Source organism: Protobothrops mucrosquamatus, unplaced genomic scaffold, assembly GCF_001527695.2.
Source record: "Protobothrops mucrosquamatus isolate PMUCROS unplaced genomic scaffold, P.Mucros_1.0 scaffold4303, whole genome shotgun sequence".
Lineage (NCBI taxonomy): Eukaryota > Metazoa > Chordata > Lepidosauria > Squamata > Viperidae > Protobothrops > Protobothrops mucrosquamatus.
In genome coordinates, this window is record NW_015390217.1 from 22,558 (window position 1) to 46,758 (window position 24,201).

Genomic DNA, 24,201 nt, shown 5'->3' on the forward strand with positions numbered 1-24,201 from the left:
TCAGGAATTCTGGGAGTTGGAGTCCACGAGTCATAAAAGAGCCCAGGTGGCCTACCCCTGGGCTTGGGGTAGCTGATGGGGGAGAGAGAAGATTGCCCCACTCCTGGGTCACCTGTCCGCTTGGTTTTCAGTTTCGTATTTAATCCTCCTAATTTTAATGGTTTTATATTATTCTGTAAGCTGATCAGGGTCGCTGTAACAGTCGGAGGGGCAGCATATTAAACAAACAAACAGTTCTTAGGACCTCCTTCTGACCATTTTCTGCTTGTGAGTCCTGGGTGCTGAGCTTGGGTGTTTCCTTGCAGACGTTTCATGGCCCAACTAGGTAACATCATCAGTACCACAAGGGAGTGGGGTTTATGGAGTAGAGGGGAAGGGGAGGAGAGGAGGAGGAGGAGGAGGAGGCGGCCAATGACTGTGGGATCCTTGATGCTCTCTAACCTGGATTGTTTCCTTGCAGACGTTTCATGACCCAACTAGGTAACACCATCAATACTAGAAGGGAGTAGGGTTTACGGAGTAGAGGGGAAGAAGAGGAGGAGGAGAAGAAGATGGAGGAGGAGGAGGAGGACCCTGAGTTCCTTTGTGCTCTCTGAGCTTGAGTGTTTCCCTACAGACGTTTCATGACCCAACTAGGCAACATCATCAGTACTAGAAGGGAGTAGGGTTTACGGAGTAGAGGGGAAGGGAAAGAAGAGGAGCAGGAGGAGAAGAAGATGGAGGAGGAGAAGGGAAAGATGGAGGAGGAGGAGGAGGAGGAGGAGGACCGCGAGTTCCTTTGTGCTCTCTGAGCTTGAGTCTTTCCTTACAGACGTTTCATGACCCAACTAGGCAACACCATCAGTGCTAGACGGGAGAGGGGCTAACTCTCATTTTCTATACCAGTGGCTTACCCTGCCAGTGTTGGTGGAAGTGGTCAATTTCTGCTGGTCAATTTCCTGACGGCAGAAAAGGCAGCTCCCCGAGGCTCCTGCGTCGGCTACCCCTTTAATGCTTGCCCTTTGTTTCTACTTAGGAGTTCAAGCTGAGGCAGGTCTGACAGGCTGCCTTCAAGCCCTTTCCCAGCACTGCCCAGGCCTAGTTGGGGCCTTCTTCCCCCCCCCACCTCCCTTCTCCTCCCTTGCTAGACAGGGATCTCTTTAGCAGGTCAGTAATTACCCCTAGACCGTATCTCAAAGGTCACCCAGTCCCTCCCAATGCTATTTTTTCCCCCTTCACCATAACCCAAGTGAGGAGGGGACGGCGGTGCGACGACGGACTCACTGCAGCTTCAAGAGTGGCTCCAGTCCAAGAATGCGATGCATGATGAGGTTCAGAAACTCCTCGGGGTCTGAAAGAGCAGAGGGCACCCCAGGTCAGAGGCAGCACCGTATGACACACACCCCCACTTGCCCCCTCCCTCCACAGAGAACACACACAGCTGCAGCCACAAGCACAACTCCTTCTCTGGATCAACCCTCACCGCGCGGAATCTCCCTTAGGCTCAGCTGATGAGTAGGATTGTCAAGTGGCAATTTAATCGCAAAAGCAAGGATCACGGAAAGGCAGAATGACAAAGAGTCGTGAGGGACCGCGGAGGTCTTCTAGTCTAACCCTCCCTGCTCAGGCAGCGGATCTCACGCCCTTCCGGACCAATGGCTGTCCAATCTCTTCTTTAAAACCCCCCCCAGGGATGGAGCAGCCACCACTTCTGGAATTGCCATTCCACTGTTTAGTTGTTCTCACTGTCAGGAAAGTTCTAAGTTGGGTCACTCTTTGATCGGATTTTCCCTGCTGTTTCTTTTCCTGCCTTTTCTTCTCAAGGTTTTGTAAACATCTATGGATTAAAATGGGGGTGTAAACCCCACAAAGTAATGCATACTATAGGAAAGAGGTTATGGCCGCTGGGAATGGATGGGCTTTTCATCCATCCTCCCTCCCTTGTCAAAACTGAGAGTCCTCAGTTCCTGCCATGGCCAGCCTTTAATAATTTACCAGCAATTGACCAATCAGAATACAGAATAACAGAGTTGGAAGGGACCTTGGAGGTCTTCTAGTCCAACCCCCTGCTCACACAGGAGACCCTATGCCATTTCAGACAAGTGATTGTCTGGTCTCTTCTTAAAAGCCTCCAGTGTTGGAGCACCCACAATTTCTGGTGGCAAGCTGTTCCACTGGTTAATTGTTCTCACTGTCAGGACATTTCTCCTTTTTAAAATTTATTTTGCCCTTTCTCCAAGAAAGTGGCGCTCTCTTAACTTGGGCACAGTCCAGCCAGTTCTAGTTAGATAAAACACAGATCATCAAACCGCTGCTCAGCACGGGAATCTAGTTGATAATCTCTACCTCCTGTCCCATCGCTCCCGCGAAAATCAGCGACTCTTCGAATCCAGGTCCATTTTCATCCCCCCCAATTTTGAAATCAGAATCTCACAATACCAATCGAGAGAGAGAAAGAAAGAAAGAGAGAGAGAGAGAGAGAGAAAAGAAAGAAAGAGAGAAAGAAAAAGAAAGAAAAAGAAAGAAAGAGAAATAAAGAATGAAAGAGAAAGAAAGAAAGAAAGAAAAAGAAAGAAAAAGAGAGAAAGAAAGGAAGAGAAAGAAAGAAAAAGAAAGAAAGAGAAATGAAAGAGAAGGAAAGAGAAAGAGAGAGAAAGAAAGAGAAAGAGAGAGAAAAAAAGAAAGAACGAAAGAGAGAAAGAAAAAGATAGAAAAAGAAAGAAAAAGAGAGAAAGAGAGAAAGAAAAAGAAAGAGAAAGAAAGAAAAAGAAAGAAAAAGAGAGAGAGAAAGAGAGAAAGAAAGAAAAAGAAAGAGAAATGAAAGAGAAGGAAAGAAAGAAAGAAAGAAAGAAAGAAAGAAAGAAAGAAAGAAAGAGAAAGAAAGAAAAAGAAAGAGAAAGAGAAAGAGAGAGAGAGAGAGAAAGAAAGAAAGAAAGAAAGAAAAAGAAAGAGAAAGAAAGAAAAAGAAAAAAGAGAAATGAAAGAGAAGGAAAGAAAGAAAGAGAGAAGAGAAAGAAAGAGAAAGAAAGAGAAAAAGAAAGAACGAAAGAAAGAAAAAGAAAAAGAGAGAGAGAGAAAAGAGAGAGAGAAAGAAAAAGAAAGAGAAATAAAGAGAAAGAGAAAGAAAGAGAGAGAGAGAGAGAGAAAGAAAGAAAGAAAGGGAGAAAGAAAGAAAGAAAGAAAGAAAAAGAAGAAAGAAAGAAAGAAAGAAAGAAAGAAAGAAAGAAAGAAAGAAAGAAAGAAAGAAAAGAAAGAAAGAAAGAAAGAAGCACCTTTCTCCGAAGTAGCAAAACTGGAAGACTCTCCCTTTTCGGTCAGCTGATACCGAAGATCCATTACGCTTTTGGCCGCGACAAAGCCCTTCCTGTTTGCGACACAGGCAAAAAAGGGAAACCTCAAGACACAACCGGAAAACTAAATTCCTGAAACCCCCCCCCCCAATCTGCACACCGGACCCCCCCCCCCAAACCCCATTTCTTCGCACCGGGGGCCTTAACGACAAAACTGGGCTGAGTTTGTTCCGCCTTTGAAAGGTGAAGGGAAAGAAAAAAAGGTAGGTACGTCCTGGCTTCAGTTCCATGGGACCCCCGTGCGGACGGCTGGGCCAACGGACTCGTGTGTCTGTCCGAGGGCTGCAGAGTCCTGGGGTCACGGCAGCGATCCACTTAACAACTGCGGCAAGACAGGTTACAAAATGAGGCAAGGCTCCCTTCACAAGGGTCTCCCTTAGCGATGGAAATCTGGGGCTCAGCAGTGGTCCTAAGTGAAGGGCTACCTGGAATAGACTCACAGAGCTGGAAGGGGCCTTGGAGGTCCTCTAGTCCAGCCCCCTGCTCAAGCAGGAGACCCTTGCAGAAGAACAGAGCTGGAAGGGACCTTGGAGGTCATCTAGTCCAGCCCCCTGCTCAAGGAGACCCTTGCAGAAGAACAGAGCTGGAAGGGACCTTGGAGGTCCTCTAGTCCAGCCCCCTGCTCAAGCAGGAGACCCTTGCAGAATAACGAGAGCCGGAAGGAACCTTAGAGGTCATCTAGTCCAGCCCCCAGCTCAAGCAGAAGACCCTTGCAGAATAATAGAGTTGGAAGGGACCTTGGAGGTCTTCTAGTCCAGCCCCCTGCTCAAGCAGGAAGCCCTTACAGAATAACAGAGCTTAAAGGGACCTTGGAGGTCTTCTAGACCAACCCCCTGCTCAAGCAGGAGACCCTATACCATTTCAGACAAATGGCTGCCCAATCTCTTCTTAAAAACTCCCAGTGTTGGAGCATTCACAACTTCTGGAGGCAAGGAGTTCCACTGGTTAACTGTCCTCGCTGTCAGGAAGTTTCTCCTTAGTTCTAGGTTGCTTCTCTCCTTGATCAGTTTCCATCCATTGCTTCTTGTCCTGCCTTCAGGTGCTTTGGAGAAGAGCTTGACTCCCTCTTCTTTGTGGCAGCCCCTGAGATATTGGAAGACTGCTATCACGTCCCCCCTCGTCCTTCTCTTCTCCAGACTAGCCATTCCCCCTTCCTGTGCTTGACCCTCCACTCCCGGGTCCGTCCCTCAGAGGCTTTCCGAAGCAGCTGACGAGCAGAGCCGGAGAGCCACTTACTGCCTCAGAGGGTTAACGATCTTGTCCCGCAGGATCTCCTGGATGCGCCCATCGGCGGGGAGAGGGGGCTTATACAGCATGGAGTCCAAGACCGAGGTGCAGGAGAAGAGGCTGTGGCGAGAGAGGAGGTGCCGGTCACTCCACCGGGTTGGAGGAACCGAGAGATGTACGGGGAGACGAGGCGGAGAGAAGGGAAAGCAACGCTCTCCACAAGCAGGGTCCCCCCGAGGGTGAAAGGAAGCTGGGGAGGGCTGCCAACCTGAAGAGGGCGGCGTCCATGTAGCAGGAGTTACAGTGGCCTTGGATCCCTCTCATCCGCCCCTTGAGGACATTCACGGCCACGTCGTCCCTCAGCGGTGGGGAGTTGCTCAGAACAGACGGACTATCGGCCTCACCTGAAACAGAGCAGGAGTCTCTGTTCAAATCATCATAATCAGAGGAAGAAGAAGAAGAAGAAGAAGAAGGAGGAGGAGAAGAAGAAGAAGAAGGAGGAGGAGGAGGAGGAGGAGGAGGAGGAGGAGGAGAAGAAGAAGAAGAAGAAGAAGAAGAAGAAGAAGAAGAAGAAGAAGAAGAAGAAGAAGAAGAAGAAGAAGAAGAAGAAGAAGAAGAAGGGGTCTAGCGGTGTGCGGGCGGATGTTATCGTGAACCGACATCCCGTTGGAAGGGGTGCCGTAGAACATCCCGCCAAATGTGAAGATGCCGAAGGAGTACGGCTAGTGAAGTTCACGGAGTGTGGTTCGAGCATCAAGTCAGACGTCTGCTGTGAAAACGTTACGACAGGGATCCCCAAGCTTGGCAACTTGAAGACCTGTGGACTTCAACTCCCAGAATTCCCCAGCCAGCTAGCACTGATGACGTTCCCTAGTTGGGTAATGAAACGTCTGCAGGGAAACCACCAAGCTCAGAGAGCACCAGGGACCCCACAGTCGTCATCGTCCTCCTCCTCCTCCTCCTCCTCTCCTCCTCCTTTCCACAGGCCCTATTCCCTTCTAGCACTGATAATGTTACCTAGTTGGGTCATGAAACGTCTGCTAGAAAACAACCAAGCTCAGAGAGCACCCAGGACCCCAGAGTTCTCCTCCTCCCCCCCCTTCTCTCCTCCTCCTCCTCTCCTCTGCCTCCTCCTTTCCCCAAACCATACTAAGCAGAGAGCACAAGGGACCCCACAGTCGTCGTCGTCGTCCTCCTCCTCCTCTCCACAGACCCTATTTCCTTCTAGCACTGATGATGTCACCTAGTTGAGTCATGAAACGTCTGCAAGAAAACCACCAAGCTCAGAGAGCACCCAGGACCTCACAGTTCAACTCTGAGCTTCAAATATTCTGTCGCTCTGTCACTAATCTAGTCTGTTTTTAAAAATTTTCTGCATGCAAAAGATATCTTTTCTGCGGATGCACTAAGGCAGGAAGGTCCAACCTTGATGATTTTTAAGACCTGTGGATTTCAACACCCAGAATTCTCCAGTTCTGGGAGTTGAAGTCCACAGGTCTTACAGTTGCCAAGCTTGGGGATCCCTGCGTTAGGAAAGCTCAGGCGAGCCATCCATAACAAGCCTTTCAAACTGAGGCCCTTGTCATAACGTCTTAGAAGGCTTGAAATTCCTTAGTCGTCATCACTCGGCACCAAATCTGGGCTATGGGGAGGTGGTTGATCAAAAACCTCCCAACGGAACCGCTTCGAAAGTTCTTGGTTGCGTCTAGCGGTGTGCGGGCGAGCATTGTCGCGAACCGACGCCACACCGGAAGTCAGCAGGCCCCGACGCTTGTTATGGATGGGGAATTCTGGGAGTTGAAGTCCACAGGTCTTCAAAGTTGCCAGGGTGGGGACTCCTGCGTTACGAAAGCTCAGGTGAGCCATCCGTAACAAAGGTCGGGGGGCCTGCTGACTTCCAGTGTGGCGTCGGTTTGGTTGGGTCAATCACCAGGAGACGATGAGTTCTAGACCCGCCTTAGGCATGAAAGCCGATTGGGTGACTCTGGGTCAATCACTAGGAGACTGTGAGTTCTAGTCCCGCCTTAGGCATGAAAGCCGACTGGGTGACTTTGGGCCAATCACCAGGAGACGGTGAGTTCTAGTCCCGCCTTAGGCATGAAAGCTGATTGGGTGACTCTGGGTCAATCACCAGGAGATGGTGAGTTCTAGTCCCACTTTAGGCATGAAAGCTGACTTTGGGTCAATCACCTGGAGACGGTGAGTTCTAGTCCCGCCTTAGGCATGAAAGCTGATTGGGTGACTCTGGGTCAATCACCAGGAGATGGTGAGTTCTAGTCCCACTTTAGGCATGAAAGCTGACTTTGGGTCAATCACCTGGAGACGGTGAGTTCTAGTCCCGCCTTAAGCATGAAAGCTGAATGGGTAACTTTGGGTCAATCACCTGGAGACGGTGAGTTCTAGTCCCGCCTTAGGCATGAAAGCCGACTAGGTGACTCTGAGTCAATCACTAGGAGACGGTGAGTTCTAGTCCTGCCTTAGGCATGAAACCTGACTTTGTAACTTTGGGCCAATTACAAGGAGACGGTGAGCTCTAGTCCCGCCTTAGACGTGAAAGCCAGCTGGATGATTTTGGGCCAGTCACTCTCTCTCCCTCAACCTAACCCACCTCACAGGGTTCTTGCTGGGAGGGAAACAGGAGGCAGAAAGAATTGTAGGTCTGTTTGCTGAATTGAGTTACTTACAAATAAATCAAGAACCACATCCACCCATTTTTCTTGCGCCGACCAAGGGTTCAAACTGAGGCCCACTGAGGATTCTGCGCATCCAGCCGCTGCAAAGGGAAGGGACTTACTGAATTCAGAGGGCTCCTGAAACAGGCACTTGTTCCCCTGGAAGCGCGAATCTGGTTGGCACGACTCCAGCCGCACGAAAAGGGCCCGGCGGGGAGGACAGGTAAAGTAACGCACACCTTGCCACTCTCCGTTGGAAAAACTGTTATTCTCTTCATCCTGTCAGGGAGGATAACAGGTCTCAAGCAAGCCAATCCAACGGGACCGAGGGTGATCAGAAATAGCTCGTGGGTATTGACTGGAGGAAGGAAGATCACGATCAGGTCACGATTGGAATCAAGGATGAAATTCTGACTTTGGGAATCTGCTGATTAACGCATGTTTGTTGTTAGAAAAATGGCTGGAATATATCAAATACGCAAAAGTAAAAAAGTTGGGGCTACCGTTTTGTTGCTTTTATTCTACTGCACTGAAAAGAGTTGGAAGTTAATGTTCTTTTTTTTTTCCCTCTTTAAGCCCCTCTTCCCTATTACAGGGACTTATGAACACAACCAAGTCTAAACTTTCTGTTGCTAAGTGACACATTTGTTTGGTTTTTTCCCCCTTTTACGACTTTTCTTGCCACGGTTGTTAAGTAAATCACTGGAGTTGTTAAATTAATAACACGGTCGTTGCGTGAATCTGGCTTACCTCATTGGCTTCTCAAAAGGGGATCACATGACCCCAGGGCTCTGCAACCATCAGAAATAGGACTTAATTGCCAAATGGCCGGATTTTGATCACGTGACCCTGGGGAGGCTGCAACGATCGTATAAGTGTGAAAAATGGTCATTTATTTCAGTGCCGTTGTAAATTTGAATGGTCGCTAAATGAACTATTATAAGTTGAGAACTACCTGTGAAGAGGTCTTGGCAGTGGGCTCCGTGGGGTGTGTGTGTGTGTTCCCCTTTGTATAAGAATATTTACACACACACGATAGATAGATAGATAGATAGATAGATAGATAGATAGATAGATAGATAGATAGATAGACAGACAGACAGACAGACAGACAGACAGACAGACAGACAGACAGACAGACAGACAGACATGTAGGTAGGTAGACAGATAGACATAGGTAGGTAGGTAGCTAGGTAGGTAGAGAGATAGAGCGAAAGAAAGGTAGATTAGATAGGTAGGTAGATAGATGATATAGAGATTAGATAGATAGATAGATAGATAGATAGATAGATAGATAGATAGATAGATAGATAGATAGATAGATAGATAGATAGATAGATAGGCTAGCGATGATAGACAGACAGACAGACAGACAGACACGTAGGTAGGTAGACAGACAGACGTAGGTAGCTAGCTAGGTAGGTAGACAGACAGACAGAAAGACAGATGTAGGTAGGTAGGCAAGCAGACAGACAGAGAGACAGACACGTAAATAGGTAGGTAGGTAGACAGACAAACAGACATAGACAAGTACGTAGGAAGGTAGGTGGGGGAGAGAGAGAGACGGATAGATAGATAGATAGATAGATAGATAGATAGATAGATAGATAGATAGATAGATAGATAGATAGATAGATAGATAGACACAAGTAGGTAGGTAGGTGGGAGGGAGACAGACAGACAGACAGACAGACAGAGACAAGAACGTAGGTAGGTAAGTAGGTGAGGGGGAGAGAGAGAGAGAGAGAGAGAGAGAGAGAGACGGACAGACAGATACGTAGATAGATAGATAGATAGATAGATAGATAGATATAGACAGACAGACAGACAGACGTAGGTACCGACCGATAGACAGACAGACACACACGCACACACAGATACACACATGTAGGTAAGTAGGTTGGTAGGTAGGTAGGTAGGTAGGTAGGGAGAGAGAGAGAGAGAGAGAGAGAGAGAGAGAGAGAGACAGACAGACAGACAGACAGACAGACAGACAGACAGACATGGACTCAAGGCACCATAAATAATGCAAGCTCCCTCATGATCCCCTCATGGGCAAGAGGAAGCCAGAAGGCAACACCCCCAAAGATTAGTGCCAACATTTTTCCTCCGTGTCCTTTTGATCATCAGACTTCAAATGCCTGCTGGCTCCGGAAAGATCAGCGGAGAGAATCCACCGAGAGCAACGAATCCATTTCATCTTCAGGGCGTCTGGCACCGGTGGGCCCAGCTGCTGGGGATGAATGAAGTTTCTATTCTCCAGGCATCCACAGGCATAGCTTTGGGCTCTGGGTGCCCATCTCGCTTAAAACCCGAAGTCCACACATCAAAGAGAGAGCAAGGCTAGGAACACATTACACGGGATGGGGTGCTTACCAACTCAATCCCAGCCATCCTTTGCTGGGCATTAGGCAGGCAGCCGATCCAACGGATGGTCCCCGTCATAGCACGTCCCTTGTCTAAGTTGATCTGGACCACGGAGTTGACATCCAGAGAGCCGGTCCCGTCTTCCGGATGCTCTGTACTTTCGCTCCTCTTGTGCTCGAGATATTCCTGGAGCCCAGAATCCTGGTCTATATCAAACAGAGAAAAGCGATGCCTGTGTGTCTATTTCTGGGGAATCCTTTTAATTCCGATTTGATGACGCTTCGCTTTCCTCCTTGCTAAAAGCCCAGACAGGAACAGGTGTGACCTCCTGCTTGGAGAGCTTTGACTATTTAGTGCAGTGTTTCTCAACCTTGACAATTTTAAGGCATGTGGACTTCAACTCCCAGAATTCCACAGCCAGCATTGCTGGCTGTGGAATTCTGGGAGTTGAAGTCCACATGCCTTAAAATTGTCAAGGTTGAGAAACACTGATTTAGTGTGTAGTGGGGTGCCCCAGGGCTCTGTTCTGGGCCCAGGGCTCTTCAACATCTCCATCAACGAATTGGACGAGGGGATAGATGGGGAACTCATCAAATTTGCAGACGACACCAAGCTGGCAGGAATAGCCAACACTCCAGAAGACAGGCTTAGGATACAGGAGGATCTGGACAGACTTGAACACTGGGCGCTATCTAACAAAATGAAATTCAAGGGTGAAAAAAGCAAGGTTCTACATTTAGGCAAGAAAAACCAAATGCACAGGTATAGTATAGGGGGTACCTTGCTCAATAGTAGTAACTGTGAGAGGGATCTCGGAGTCCTGATGGACAATCACTTAAATAGGAGCCAGCCGTGTGCTGCAGCTGCCAAAAAGGCCAACACAGTGCTGGGCTGCATTAACAGAGGAAGAGAATCAAGATCACGTGAAGTATTAATACCACTTTACAATGCCTTAGTAAGGCCACACTTGGAATACTGCATCCAGTTTTGGTCACCGCGATGTAAAAAAGATGCTGAGACTCTAGAAAGAGTGCAGAGAAGAGCAACAGAGATGATCAGGGGACTGGAGGCTAAAACATACAAGGAACGGTTGCTGGAATTGGTTATGTCTAGTTTAATGAAGAGAAGGACGAGGGGGGACAGGATAGCAGTATTCCAATATCTCAGGGGCTGCCCCAAAGAAGAGGGAGTCAAGCTATTCTCCAAAGCGCCTGAAGGCAGGACAAGAAGCAACGGATGGAAACTGATCAAGGAGAGAAGCAACCTGGAACTAAGGAGAAACTTCCTGACAGTTAGAACAATTAACCAGTGGAACAACCTGCCTGCAGAAGTTGTGGATGCTCCAACACTGGAAGTTTCTTAAGAAGAGACTGGACAGCCATTTGTCCGAAATGGTGTAGGGTTTCCTGCCTGAGCAGGGGGTTGGACTAGATGACCTCCAAGGTCCCTTCCAACTTTATCATCATCATCATCATCATTATTATTATTAGATCTTTGACTATTTGCAACAGTCTCACTTTCAGATGAACTGTTCTCTATGCTTGGTCAAGCACCTCCTTTTCTGCTAGTTAAAAAAAGATTATCAAGTTTTCGCCCAAGAGGCATGAACTGGACCAGGACAGACCTGGTTCATTCTTGGGATGGGAAAGTGTAAAAAAAAATAAATCTCAGGACTGGGAAAGAAACAAGAACTTCTCAAGGAAGGCCATCACAAACCACTTTGGTACTATTACGAAGATCCATGATTCAACCGGGAGTGTTTCTAATAATCTGAGTGATTCTTCCCACACTCCAAAAACAGGACAAATAAAACTCCAGGCTACCCAGAACATCAGTTTACCTAAGGAGAGCAGCTCCTCCTTCACCACTGAATCCAGAGGGATCTCTCGGAAAACATCGGCTGAGCCCTCTTCCTCCTAAAAAAAAAAAGAGAGCGAAAGAGAGAGAGAAAAGGGAAAGTTTAACTGGATTTTGAGACCTTGGCAGGAGGGATGGTTGTGAATGGAGTAAATTTTCTCCTTTATTAATAATAATAAAAATAATAATAACAACAATAATAAAGTTGGAAGGGATCTTGGAGGTCATCTAGTCCAACCCCCTGTTCAGGCAGGAAACCCTATACCATTTCGGACAAATGGCCGTCCAGTCTCTTCTTAAAAACCTCCAGTGTTGGAGCATTCACCACTTCTGGAGGCAGGTTGTTCCACTGGTTAATTGTTCTAACTGTCAGGAAGTTTCTCCTTAGTTCTAGGTTGCTTCTCTCCTTGCTTAGTTTCCACCCGTTGCTTCTTGTCCTGCCTTCAGGCGCTTTGGAGAATAGCTTGACTCCCTCTTCTTTGGGGCAGCCCCTGAGATACTGGAACGCTGCTATCTTGTCCCCCCTCGTCCTTCTCTTCATTAGACTAGACATCCCCAATTCCAGCAACCATTCCTTGTATGTTTTAGCCTCCAGTCCCCTAATCATCTTTGTTGCTCTTCTCTGCACTTTTTCCAGAGTCTCAACATCTTTTTTACATCGTGGTGACCAAAACTGGATGCAGTATTCCAAGTGTGGCCTTACCAAGGCATTGTAAAGTGGTATTAATACTTCATGTATTAATGCTTCTTCCCACGTATAACAGCTGCAGATATTACACAAAAGCATTGTTCACCTGCCCAGAGGCCTCTGAACCATGAGATGGGAGGCAAATAAATTTGATAAATACCGGTAATTCATTTCGGTCTCGCAAAGGTGCTTTCGATGTCCCATAGGGTTTTTTTTCCCCAAAAGGCAATTGGATTTTCTTGGGTTTGGTGTTTTGTTTTGTTGTTGTTTTTTTGTCTTCTCAAAATTGAAGAAGCTTTTTGAATGAAAAGCAAAATGCTTTCAAAGAAAAATAAACAAGAACGGCCACCGTTGCCTTATGGGGGAAAAAGGTACTTTTGGGACAATCATGACCCGGATGATTGAGAATATCCACAGACAATTTATTTCAATGAATTTACGCTAGAAAAGATGAGGGCAATGGGTCACCTTCCTTACGCCACTGGATTCTAAACCTTGAGAGCCCAACGTGGTCAACGGCAAGATGAAATGTGAGTTTCAGACTAAGTGTTGCCCAAATCTAGAAGATTGTTTTCAAAATGTCAGTTTTCAGGTAGGCATTTTTCTGTGCAGTATATTATGTAGTAAAGTAGAATAGAATAGAGCTGGAAGGGACCTTGGAGGTCTTCTAGTCCAGCCCCTGCTCAAGCAGGAGGACCTATACCATTTCAAACAAGTAACTGTTTAGCTTCTTAAAAATCTCCAGTGATGAAGCGCCCACAATCTCTGGAGGGAAGCTGTTCCACTGGTTAATTGTCCTCACAGTCAGGAAGCTTCTCCTTAATTCCAGGTTGCTTCTCTCTATGGTCAGTTTCCAACCATTGTTTCTTGTCCTGCCCTCTGGTCCTTTGGAGAATAATTTGACCCCCTCCTCTTCTTTGTGGCAGCCCCTCAAATACTGGAATACTGTTACCATGTCACCCCTATTTCTTCTTTTCTTCCTATATTTATGAGAAATGAAGTCCTCTTTACACTAAAGGGAGTTTGGATGACACCTGCCTCTCTATTTTATTCGTAGATAATTTAAAATATCTCTGTAAATTTAAAATAACATTAGTTGGAGAAAAAATGATTTCCTTTCGGAAAAATGCAAGTACATCTGGACTACTAACAGCCAAGGCAAATTGACAGTAGATAAGAATCAACAGAATTCAAGGCGGGCTGGATGTAGATCTCTCGTGGGCATGAAGAGATTCTAAACTGATGGGCCCTCCCTCCCTCCGGCCTGGCCTGGTCATCTCCTACAATAATAGGATTGATAGGGACCTTGGAGGTCTTCCAGTCCAACCCCTTGCTCAAGCAGGAGACCCTATGCCATTTCAGACAGGTGGCTGTCCAGTCTCTTCTTCAAAACCTCCAGTGATGGAGCACCCAGAACTTCTGAAGGGAGTCGTTCCGCTGATTAATTGTCCTCGCTGTCAGGAAGTTTCTCCTTAATTCCAGATTTGCTTCTCTCCTTGATTAGTTTCCATTGTTTCTTGTCCTGCCTTCTGGTGCTTTGGAGAATAGCTGACACCCCGCTTCTTTGTGACAGCCCTTCAAATATTGGAACGCTGCTATCGTGTCACCCCCAGTCCCTGTTTTCTCTAGACTAGCCATACCCAAATCCTGCAACTCTTGTTCTTTGACCTTCTCCTCTTTTTGTATATGCCTTCTATGGTATGGAACAACAAAGATGATTAGGGGACTGGAGGCTAAAGCATATAAGGAACGGTTGCTGGAATTGGGTGTGTCTAGTTTAATGAAGAGAAGGACGAGGGGGGACATGATAGCAGTGTTCCAATCTCTCAGGGGCTGCCACAAAGAAGAGGGAGTCAATCTCTTCTCCAAAGCACCTGAAGGCAGGACAAGAAGCAACGGATGGAAACTGATCAAGGAGAGAAGCAACCTGGAACTAAGGAGAAACTTCCTGACAGTGAGAACAATTAACCAGTGGAACAACCTGCCTCCAGAAGCGGTGAATGCTCCAACACTGGAAGTTTTTAAGAAGAGACTGGACAGCCATTTGTCTGAAATGGTATAGGGTTTCCTGCCTGAGCAGGGGGTTGGACTAGATGACCTCCAAGGTCCCTTCCAACTTTATTATTGTATTATATAGAATCCCAAGACGTTCTCTCCAGGGGAGCAAACCTCTTTATCTGCTGTCTTTGTATGTGGTTTAAGATTGGTTCCATGCCGCTTCTTTCTCTTACGAGCTCATTCCAGATTTTATCTTTTCTGATCACTCCGGCGCCTTGCCTCAAAGATCTCATTACCGTGGCGACTAGCTTTCATTTATGTTTTATTGTAAGCATCCATGTTTGGCACTATGTCCCCATATGTCCCCTGCAGAGACACTGGACTCCCGCAAGCTGATTCGCTTCCAATTTCCTTCTACCTTCCTCAAAGCAAGCAATGCAAGCTTTTGCAAAACTTTATTCCCTTTCCTGTCAAAGAAGCAAAGCAAACGAACGGATTTAAGGGTGTGGCGGTTTTCTGAAAGAGAATACCGTCTCATATTTTTCTCCCTCAAAATAAGAAAAGCCATTATTCCTTGTAACTCTGCCCAGCGCTATCTGGTTATCCAAGGAAGTTACAAAATGCGTGGACGGAAAGAATCGTATGGACCCCAACCTCTTAATGTGCCTCCAACCCAATGCGTTTCTTGTGGACTTCAACTCCCAGAATTCCTCAGCCGGCCTTATCGCTTCCTTCTTAGCTTTTTCATGGTCTCCTTTGAACGGTGGTGAAAACAAGGTTTATCTCTATGGGTCTGTTGAGGGCTGACTTGTCTGAATGCCAGACTCCTGGGAATACCCTAGGACAGTGATGGCGAACCTTTTAGAGACTGAGTGCCCAAACTGCAACCCAAAACCTACTTATTTATCACTGGGTGCCAGGTGGGCATGGCCCACTCGGTGGGCATGGCTGTGGTGGTCATGGCAGATTGGGTGAGAGTGGCCAAGGTGGGCGTGATCACCTCAATGTTGCTTGTGGGGAGGGATGCCTGTGAGGGCCGGGCAGGGTTGGGGGAGATCCAGGGGGTCTCTATCAGGTGGGGCGGTGGGCAGGAGGCTTGTCCTGTGGGGTGAGGCGAGGCAGGGCGGGGGTGCCATTGTCACAGGGCAAGGTGTGGCAGGGGCGGCAGCTGCCTGACACCACTGACCTCTGCACACAGAGGCCAGCGAGCGCATGGGTGCTGGGATGCATCTGGCCATGTGGGACCTCGGCGAGTTAGTGGGCGGCTGGTTGAAGAGGGACGGTTGCCATCTCCAGGGCATGGCCTGTGTGCCCACAGAGAGGGCTCTGAGTGCCGCCTTTGGCACGCGTGCCATAGGTTCGCTACCACTGCCCTAGGAAAAACCAAGGAGAAAACCACATCTCACCATACCCCCCTCCCCGGCGAGACCAGCAGGTGGGCTGCTGTATTTAAATGCGAAGCAAACCCCACATCAAGGACTCCGTAACCAAGATTGGTTATTTGTCTGAAATGATATAGGATTTGTCTGAAATGATATAGGGTTTCGTGCCTGAGCAAGGGGTTGGACTAGATGACCTCCAAGGTCCCTTCCAACTTTATTATTACTATTACTATTACTATTACTATTATTATTGTTATTAAGATGAGCTTGAAATCGAAGGAGCCACCTCAAACGCTGAGATACATCATTTTTACAAGTGGGGAACCAAAAGCTTCTTATTCAGACTGGATTAATTGCTGACCGTTTTCTGTGTAGTCCTTGGTGCTCTCTGAGCTTGTCTGTGCTTGCCGACGTCGTCCCAAAGCTGCTTTTTCCAAATGGCAACTGGACTTTGTTTTTTTTCTCTTCTTCTTCTTTGAAAACATTTTCGCTTCTCCTCCAAGAACTGAAGAACTGAAGAAGCTTCTTGGATGAGAAGCGAAACGTTTTCGAAAAGAAAGTCCAGTTGCCTTTAGAAAAGCACCTTTGGGGGGGCGACAGAAACAAGCGAATGAAACCGACAGATAAATTCCAGGCGTTAATTTTCTCTTCTAGACCTTCTTACCGGACATACTTTCGCCAGCCACTCATTTCCTTTCTGATACACCTCCAGGACGATCCCTCGCGTGAAGGCGTCGTCTAAATAAAAGCCGACGGTGTCGCCCATTTTCACCGGCACGATTCCATCAGCCTTCTGCCTCTTCGCCTCCACCTGGTTGTCCTCTGACCCCGGCAGAAACTGCAGTTTGTTGAATGGCAGGAAAAGGCCGCACTTGGGTTTACACTTGAAGTATTCTGCCCCGTGGTAGGTGCCAGCACAGTAGCCTCGGCCTTCGCCGCCATCCTGGAGAAGTAGCAGACAGGTGTCAGGATTGAGGGGCCTCCGCAGCATAGCTTGAGGACAGGGGTGCCCAACCTTGGCAAAGCTTTAAGATTTGTGGACTTCGACTCCCAGAATTCCCCAGCCTATCCCCAGGGCATCTGCTTAGGTCAGGGGAAGGCAACCTTGGCTCTTTTATGACTTGTGGACTTCAACTTCCAGAATTCCTGAGCCAGCCACGCTGAGGGGAAAGGGAGAGGTTTCCAAGCTGAGCCATGCTGGCTCAGGGATTCTGGGAGTTGAAGTCCACCAGTCATCAAGGGGGCTATGGCTCCCCCATGCTGGCTCAGGAATTCTGGGAATTGAAGTCCACAAGTCATAAAAGAGCCAAGGTTGCCTACCCCTTTCCTAAGTCCTCCTGCTCTAAGTGGTGAGCCTCTTAGAGCAGGGGTAGGCCACCTTGGCTCTTTTATGACTCGTGGACTTCAACTCCCAGAATTCCTGAGCCAGCATGGCTCAGCTTGGAAACCTCTCCCTTTCTCCTCAGCATGGCTGGCTCAGGAATTCTGGGAGTTGAAGTCCAAAGTCTTAAAGTTCCTATGGTTGGACACCCATAATATAGACCAGGGGTAGGCCACCTTGGCTCTTTTATGACTCGTGGACTTCAATTCCCAGAATTCCTGAGCCAGCCACGCTGAGGGGAAAGGGAGAAGTTTCCAAGCTTAGCCATGGCTGGCTCAGGAATTCTGGGAGTTGAAGTCCACGAGTCATAAAAGAGCCAAGGTGGCCTACCCCTGGCTTAGGTTAAAGCAAGTCAAAACTCTTTCCCCAGGGAGATAATCTCCCTTAGATTTGGGGTGGAGGTTGAATTTTTCTGGGCGCACTGCAGTAATTCGGTATGTCTCAACCATGGCAACTCTTAAGACAGGTGGACTTCAACTCCCCCAGCCATCATCCAACAGGTGGACTTCAGCTCCCAGAATTCCCCAGCAGCAACGGTGACTATTAGCCCAGAAACCCTTCAGAGGAGTCAGCAGAATCCTGATACAGGTAGCCCTTGACTTACAACAGGCCATTTAGTGACCGTTCAAAGTTACGGCGGCACTGAAAAATGTAACTTATAGCCATTTTTCACGCAACCGATGCAGCCTCCCCACGGTCGTGTGACCAAAATGGGACGCTTGGCAACTGGTTCATATTTACGACGGTTGCGAGGTCCTAGGGTCACATGATCCCCTTTTTGCGACCTTCTGACAAGCAGAGTCCATGGGGGAAGCCAGATTCACTTAACAACTTAACAATTGCAATGATTCGCTTAACAACGGTGGCAAGAAAAGTCGTAAAATGGGGTAAAAAATTACGTAACAGACGTTTCCCTTAGCAACAAAAAATGTAGGGGCTCAAATCCGATCTAGATTCATACCATAAACATTCAACAGAATAAAACTCACTAATATCACTAATATTTGTTTGTTTAATGGTTGTATTTAAGAACTACCCATCTCCCTTACGGAGGAACTCTGGACAGTATGGAATAAAAACTTTAAAAGCATCAGAAGACAGGCTTAAGATACAGGAGGACATGGACAGACTTGAACACTGGGCGCTATCTAACAAAATGAAATTCAATGGTGAAAAAAGTAAGGTTCTACATTTAGGCAAGAAAAACCAAATGTGCAGGTATACTATAGGGTGTACCTTGCTCAATAGTAGTAACTGTGAGAGGGATCTCGGAGTCCTAGTGGACAATCACTTAAATAGGAGCCAGCAGTGTGCTGCAGCTGCCACAAAAGCCAACACAGTGCTAGGCTGCATTAACAGAGGGATGGAATCAAGATCACGTGAAGTGTTAATACCACTTTACAAGGCCTTGGTAAGGCCACACTTGGAATACTGCATCCAGCTTTGGTCACCACAATGGAAAAAAGATGCTGAGACTCTAGAAAGAGTACAAAGAGCAACAAAGATGATTAGGGGACTGGAGGCTAAAGCATATAAGGAACAGTTGCTGGAATTGGGTATGTCCAGTTTAACGAAGAGAAGGACGAGGGGGGACATGGTAGCAGTCTTCCAGTATCTCAGGGGCTGCCCCAAAGAAGAGGGAGTCAAGCTCTTCTCCAAAGCGCCTGAAGGAAGCACAAGAAGCAACGGATGGAAACTGATCAAGGAGAGAAGCAACCTAGAACTAAGGAGAAACTTCCTGACAGTTAGAACAATTAACCAGTGGAACAACCTGCCTCCAGAAGCGGTGAATGCTCCAACACTGGAAGTTTTTAAGAAGAGACTGGACAGCCATTTGTCCGAAATGGTGTATGGCTTCCTGTCTGAGCAGGGGGTTGGACTCAATGACCTCCAAGGTCCCTTCCAACTTTATTATTATTATTATTATTATTATTATTATTATTATTATTATTATTATTAACAGTATGTAAAATTTAAAACCGGCAATGAATGTTAAAATTGATTAAAAGCTAGGGGGCTGGGGGCTTCTCTGGACATCCCGTGCAAGGGGGCGCCGCAATGCTAGGTGAGTAGGGGGCTCGTGTCAACCCAAGGGTGTGTGTGTGTTCCACATGCTGGGGGGAACGGCAGAGAAAACTCTCTTCCTGGATCCCGCCAGTTGGAATTCTTTGGCTGCTGGAGTCCACAGCATACAAGTAATTCATGACGTACGACCATAATTGAGCCTAACATTTCTGTTGCTAAGCAAGGCCGTTGATAAGTGAGTTTTGCCCCATTTTACAAACTTTTTTCTTTTTGCCCAAGCTGTTAAGCGAACCGTGCAGTTGTTAAGCAAATTGACCTTGCTTGTCGGAAGCCCCCAGGAAGTTACAAAGGGTGACCACGTGACCTTGTGATGGTGCAACTGTCACGCATACATGCCGGTTAACCAAATGCCTGAATTTTGATCCTGTGACCATGGGTTAAGTGTGAACACTTGCTGATAACTCACTTTTTTTCAGTGCCACGTAATCTTTGAGCATATCAGTTTAGATCAGGGGTAGTCAACCTTGGCTTTTTTATGACTCGTAGACTTCAACTCCCAGAATTCCTGAGCCAGCACAGCTGGCTCAGGAATTCTGGGAGTTGAAGTCCACGAGTCATAAAAGAGTCAAGGTTGACTACCCCTGGTTTAGATAATGAAAGGTCTGCAAGAAAACAGCCAAGCCCAGAGGGCACAAAGGACTCCTCATTTCAGCCCTGAGCTACAAATATTCTCCTTTATTGATATAACTTTGAATGGCGGATGATCGTAAGTCAAGGGCTACTTGTATTTTAAATTTTCATACTTCCAAAACAGAAAATTTCTATTCGTGCTTAAGTTAAAAACTCGCCATGTAACATGTGATCAAGGAGAGAAGCAATCTAGAACTAAGGAGAAACTTCCTGACAGTTAGAACAATTAACCAGTGGAACAACCTGCCTCCAGAAGCGGTGAATGCTCCAACACTGGAGGTTTTTAAGAAGAGACGGGACAGCCATTTGTCTGAAATGGCATAAGGTTTCCTGTCTGAGCAGGGGGTTGGACTCGATGACCTCTAAGGTCCCTTCCAACAGTATTATTATTATTATTATTATTATTATTATTATTATTATTATTACTATTATTATTAACCCGGTGATGAAGAGACAGGTCCGCATACAACAGGTTAAGTTGACTACAGAGAGTCCTCAACTTACGACCACAATCTGAGCCCCTTCCCCCCAAATTTTCTGTTACCGAGACATTTGTTAAGTGACTTTTCTCGCCACAATTGTGAAGTGAATCGCTGCAATTGATAAGTCAGTAACCTGGATGTTAAGCGAATCTGGCTTCCACATTGACTTGGTTTGTCAGAAGGTCGCAAAAAGGGAAGGTGTGATCCTGGGACACTGCAGTGGTCATAAGTATGGACCAGCTGCCCAGCATCTGAGTTTGGATCACACGATCCGGGGGATGCTGCGAAGGTCGTAACTGTGAAAAACGGCCGTTAAGTCACATTTTTTTCATTGCCATTGTAACTTCGAACGGTCACTAAATGAAACGTAAGTCGAGGACTACCTGTACTTTGTCACCTCCTGGCAGAAAAATAATCATCCATTGTTACCTGCAATTCCACTCCAAAGTAAATTGGGTGGAGCCCTGATGGTAAAGGGCTGTGGTGAAGTCTTCCAATATAGCGGACGGTAGCGGGGGAAAACTGATCTCCCAGATCGACCAAGACCTGCTGGCCTTCTTCGGCCATCATGGCAGCCTCTAGAGCTTGCCTGTCTAGAAAACAGTTCAAACGTTCCTGAGCGTTGCTAATGGCCAAAAGGAAGTCGGCCATCTTCTCGTTCACCGGCTGCAGGCTTTCCACGTCCAAAGTAGCCACGGAGCCATCCTGCTCCATGACAAACCTCCACAAGCGAGTGGACGTCCTGCTAATGTGCTGCAGGTACGTCTGCTCTTTCAGGTAACACATGCTGCCTGCCTGGAAAACCTTGCTGCCGTAATGGTGGTTTTCGGTGAAGATGTAGTACATGTTCCTGTCCAACTGCGGAGGCTGGTAAGAACTGCGTGTGACTGTGGCGTCCATCTTACGACTTCTTCGGCCCTAAATTAAATAAAAGGCACGATCAGCCTCTGACCCAATTCATTTTCTCAGATATAAAAATAGCCCCGTACAAACATACACCGAAACTGAAACTGAGCTAGAGAAGATTAAGCCAGCCAGCGGGGGTACTCCTGATCTCCAAGGATCATTTATTTATTTAGAGCAAGGACCATGAAAATTGTTTGAAGGCCGTCCGAAGCACGTTCACAGAACAATGGCTCCAAAGGAATCTTGTCGGGCGTGTTTTGATGACATTGCAAAGATAGCAGCAATAGCACTTAGACATATACTGCTTCACAGTGCTTTACAGTCCTCTCTCTAAGCAGTTTAGAGGCAGCCTGTTGCCCCCTAACAATCTGGGTCCTCATTTTACCAACCTCGGAAGGATGGAAGGCTGAGTCAACCTTGAACTTCATCAAAATTGAACTCCTGTGCATCACCACTTCCTTCTCATTTCCTTCCTTCCTTCCTTCCTTCCTTCCTTCCTTCCTTCCTTCCTTCCTTTCTTCCTTCCTTCCTTCCTTCCTTCCTTCCATCCATCCATCCATCCATCCATCCATCCATCCATCCTTCCTAAGCAATAGCACTCAGACTTATATACCGCTCCACAGTGCTTTACAGCCCTCTCTAAGCGGTTTACAGAGTCAGCCTATTTGCCCCCAACAATCTGGGTCCTCATTTTACCGACCTCGGAAGGACGGAAGGCTGAGTCAACCTTGAGCCGGTCAGGATTGAACTGCTGGCAGTGGGCAGAATTAGCCTGCAATGCTGCATTCTAACCACGGTGCGACCAGGGCTCATACGTTCCCCAAAGTTGACAAGTCAACTACATTTGCGACACAATATATTTATACTTGGAACAACAACAGGAGTAGTACACTGGCATTTTGTACAGCAGAGACGTCCACATCCCAGGGATTGTGGCAACAAGCAGACTACAACACATATAGGACCTGGATACCTCCGAGACCGCCTTCTGCCACAGATTCCCTCCCACAGACCGGTACGCTCCCACAGAGCGGGCCTCCTCAGGGTGCCGTCGGCCAAGCAATGTCGGCTGGCGACCCCCAGGGGGAGGGCCTTCTCTGTGGGTGCCCCCACCCTCTGGAACGAACTACCCCCCCGAGATTCGGATGATTCCGGATCTCTTAACCTTCCGCCGCGCCCTCAAGACATGGCTTTTTCAGCAAGCGGGACTGACCTAGGGTGAATTTTTAAATAGGGACAATTTTTAATGATTTTAAACAAGACACAGCTACAAATATTTGGTTTTTAATTGGCTTTTATAGGGAAATGTTTTGTATTGTTTTTAATATGCTGTGAGCCGCCCTGAGTCCCATGGGGGAGAAGGGCGGCATATAAGTCTTATTATAAATAAATAAATAAATAAATATGTAATCCTGCCCTTTTGTGTTCTGATCAGTGTACACTTGAGGACCTCATGGCCAGTGCAACAGAATTCAATTAATTCTGGGCAAGATCTGTTTAATTTGTGCATATTTTAATCTTGTACAGACTCAGCTACAGGGCACCGTGAAAGGCCAGGTTAGGGGACAAACGAACAGGCTGAAAAATCAACTTATTGTGATTGGTCAGGCCAACATTTGAGGCGTATAATCAATCAATAGATGACATAGAGTTGTAAGCACAGGTAGTCCTCAACTTACGACCACCATTGGGCCCAAAATTTATGTCACTGAGAAATTTGTGAAGTGAGCTCTGCCCCATTTTACGACCTTTCTGGCCACGGTTCTTAAGTGAAGCCCTGCAGTGGTTATGTCAGTCACACGGTCGTTAAGTGAGTCTGGTTCCCCCCCCCTTGACTTTGCTGGTCAGAAGGTCACAAAAGGGGATCGCGGGACACGCTGCGACCGTCATAAATACGAATCAGTTGCTGCGCCGCTGAATTTTGATCACGTGACCCTGGGGATGCGGCTGCGACCGTCATAAATACGAGTCAGTTTGCCGGGCGGTCTGAATTTCGATCATGGGACCCTGGAGATGCGGCTACGGTCGAAAAGTGTGAAAAACGGTCACAAGTCCCTTTTTTCCCCAGGGCCGTTGCAACTCGGGACGGTCGCTAAACGAGCCGTCGTAAGTCGAGGACCGCCTGTATTCAAGAGGCCACGTCTGAAGGGCAACCAGCAGCTACGAGGAGGAGGCCTTTTCACGGTTGGAAGACCCGAAAGGCCAGGTGAGCGCCCGGCCACGACGGAGAAAATCTACCTCTGAGGCGGCCGGGAGTCAAAGGCCGCCTGAAGGCAGGGAGGAAGAAGCAGGAGAGGGGGAAGGAGCGAGGCCCCCGCGACGGCTCCCTCGGCCGCCCCGGGCCTTCCCCGAAGCCTCTCGTCGCCCGGCCTCGGCCTTCTTCCAGCGGCGGGAAGGAGCCGGCGGGGCGGCGGCAGCTCCGGAGCCGGCCCGACGGCGGGACTGGGGCTCCTCGGCTCCTCTCGGCGGGAGAGACGGAGCGAGAGGCCGGCCTGGCTCGCCTCCGCCGTGGCTCGTCACTCGCCCGGTCCGAAAGCGGAGAAGAAGGAGCCGCCCCGGCCGCTTCTGAGGTAAACTCTGAGGAAACGGGGTTCCCCTCAGTCGGCCAGGCGACGGGCGTGACGTCGACCCACGGACGGCCAATCGGCGGCCGCGACGACAAATCAGGGCGCCGCCGCCAAGCGGCTCGTCCAATCAGTGGAAGGAAGGGGGGAGAAGGAGGGGCACGGAGAGTTCTCTTTTCCCGCCCTTTCCTCTTGATGGACGCCATGGCTCGCCCAATCAACGACGGGATAGAAGGGAGGGGGGAGAAGAGCGCACGGACAGTTCTCTTTTCCCTCCCCTTCCCTTTGATGGACGCCAAGGCTCGCCCAATCAACGACGGGAGGGAAGGGAGGGGGTGAGAAGGGCGCACGGAGACTTCTCTGTTCCCGCCCTTTCCTCTTGATGGACGTCAAGGCTCACCCAATCAACGACGGGATGGAAAGGAGGGGGGAGAAGGGGGGCACACACGGAGAGTTCGGTTTCCCCTCCCTTTTCCCTTGATGGACGCCAAGGCTTGGCCAATCGGAAGCGCCATCCGAGGAGGGGCGGGGCGGAGCGGGGGGAAACCCCATCACGTGGCTCCAGCCGGGGATTTCCCGCACCTCGGGAGGGAGGGAGAAGGGAGGGGGAGACCCTCCCTAGCGTCATTGAGG

General features: G+C 48.2%; 1 protein-coding gene across 1 annotated transcript in view; it reads right to left on the reverse strand.

Annotated features, from left to right (window-relative positions):
* LOC107298819 (ubiquitin carboxyl-terminal hydrolase CYLD-like) overlaps positions 1–20,998 on the reverse strand; it is a 29,512-nt gene extending 8,514 nt beyond the window's left edge. The window contains exons 1-9 of the mRNA XM_029286621.1: positions 20,528–20,998; positions 16,185–16,463; positions 11,426–11,511; positions 9,605–9,827; positions 7,351–7,507; positions 4,825–4,960; positions 4,566–4,676; positions 3,252–3,343; positions 1,264–1,330 (exon numbers count right to left, since the gene is read on the reverse strand). Of these exons, the coding sequence (XP_029142454.1) occupies positions 1,264–1,330; positions 3,252–3,343; positions 4,566–4,676; positions 4,825–4,960; positions 7,351–7,507; positions 9,605–9,827; positions 11,426–11,511; positions 16,185–16,463; positions 20,528–20,998 (1,622 nt within the window). The remainder of the gene's footprint in view (positions 1–1,263; positions 1,331–3,251; positions 3,344–4,565; positions 4,677–4,824; positions 4,961–7,350; positions 7,508–9,604; positions 9,828–11,425; positions 11,512–16,184; positions 16,464–20,527) is intronic.
* Positions 20,999–24,201: the final 3,203 nt, after the last annotated feature.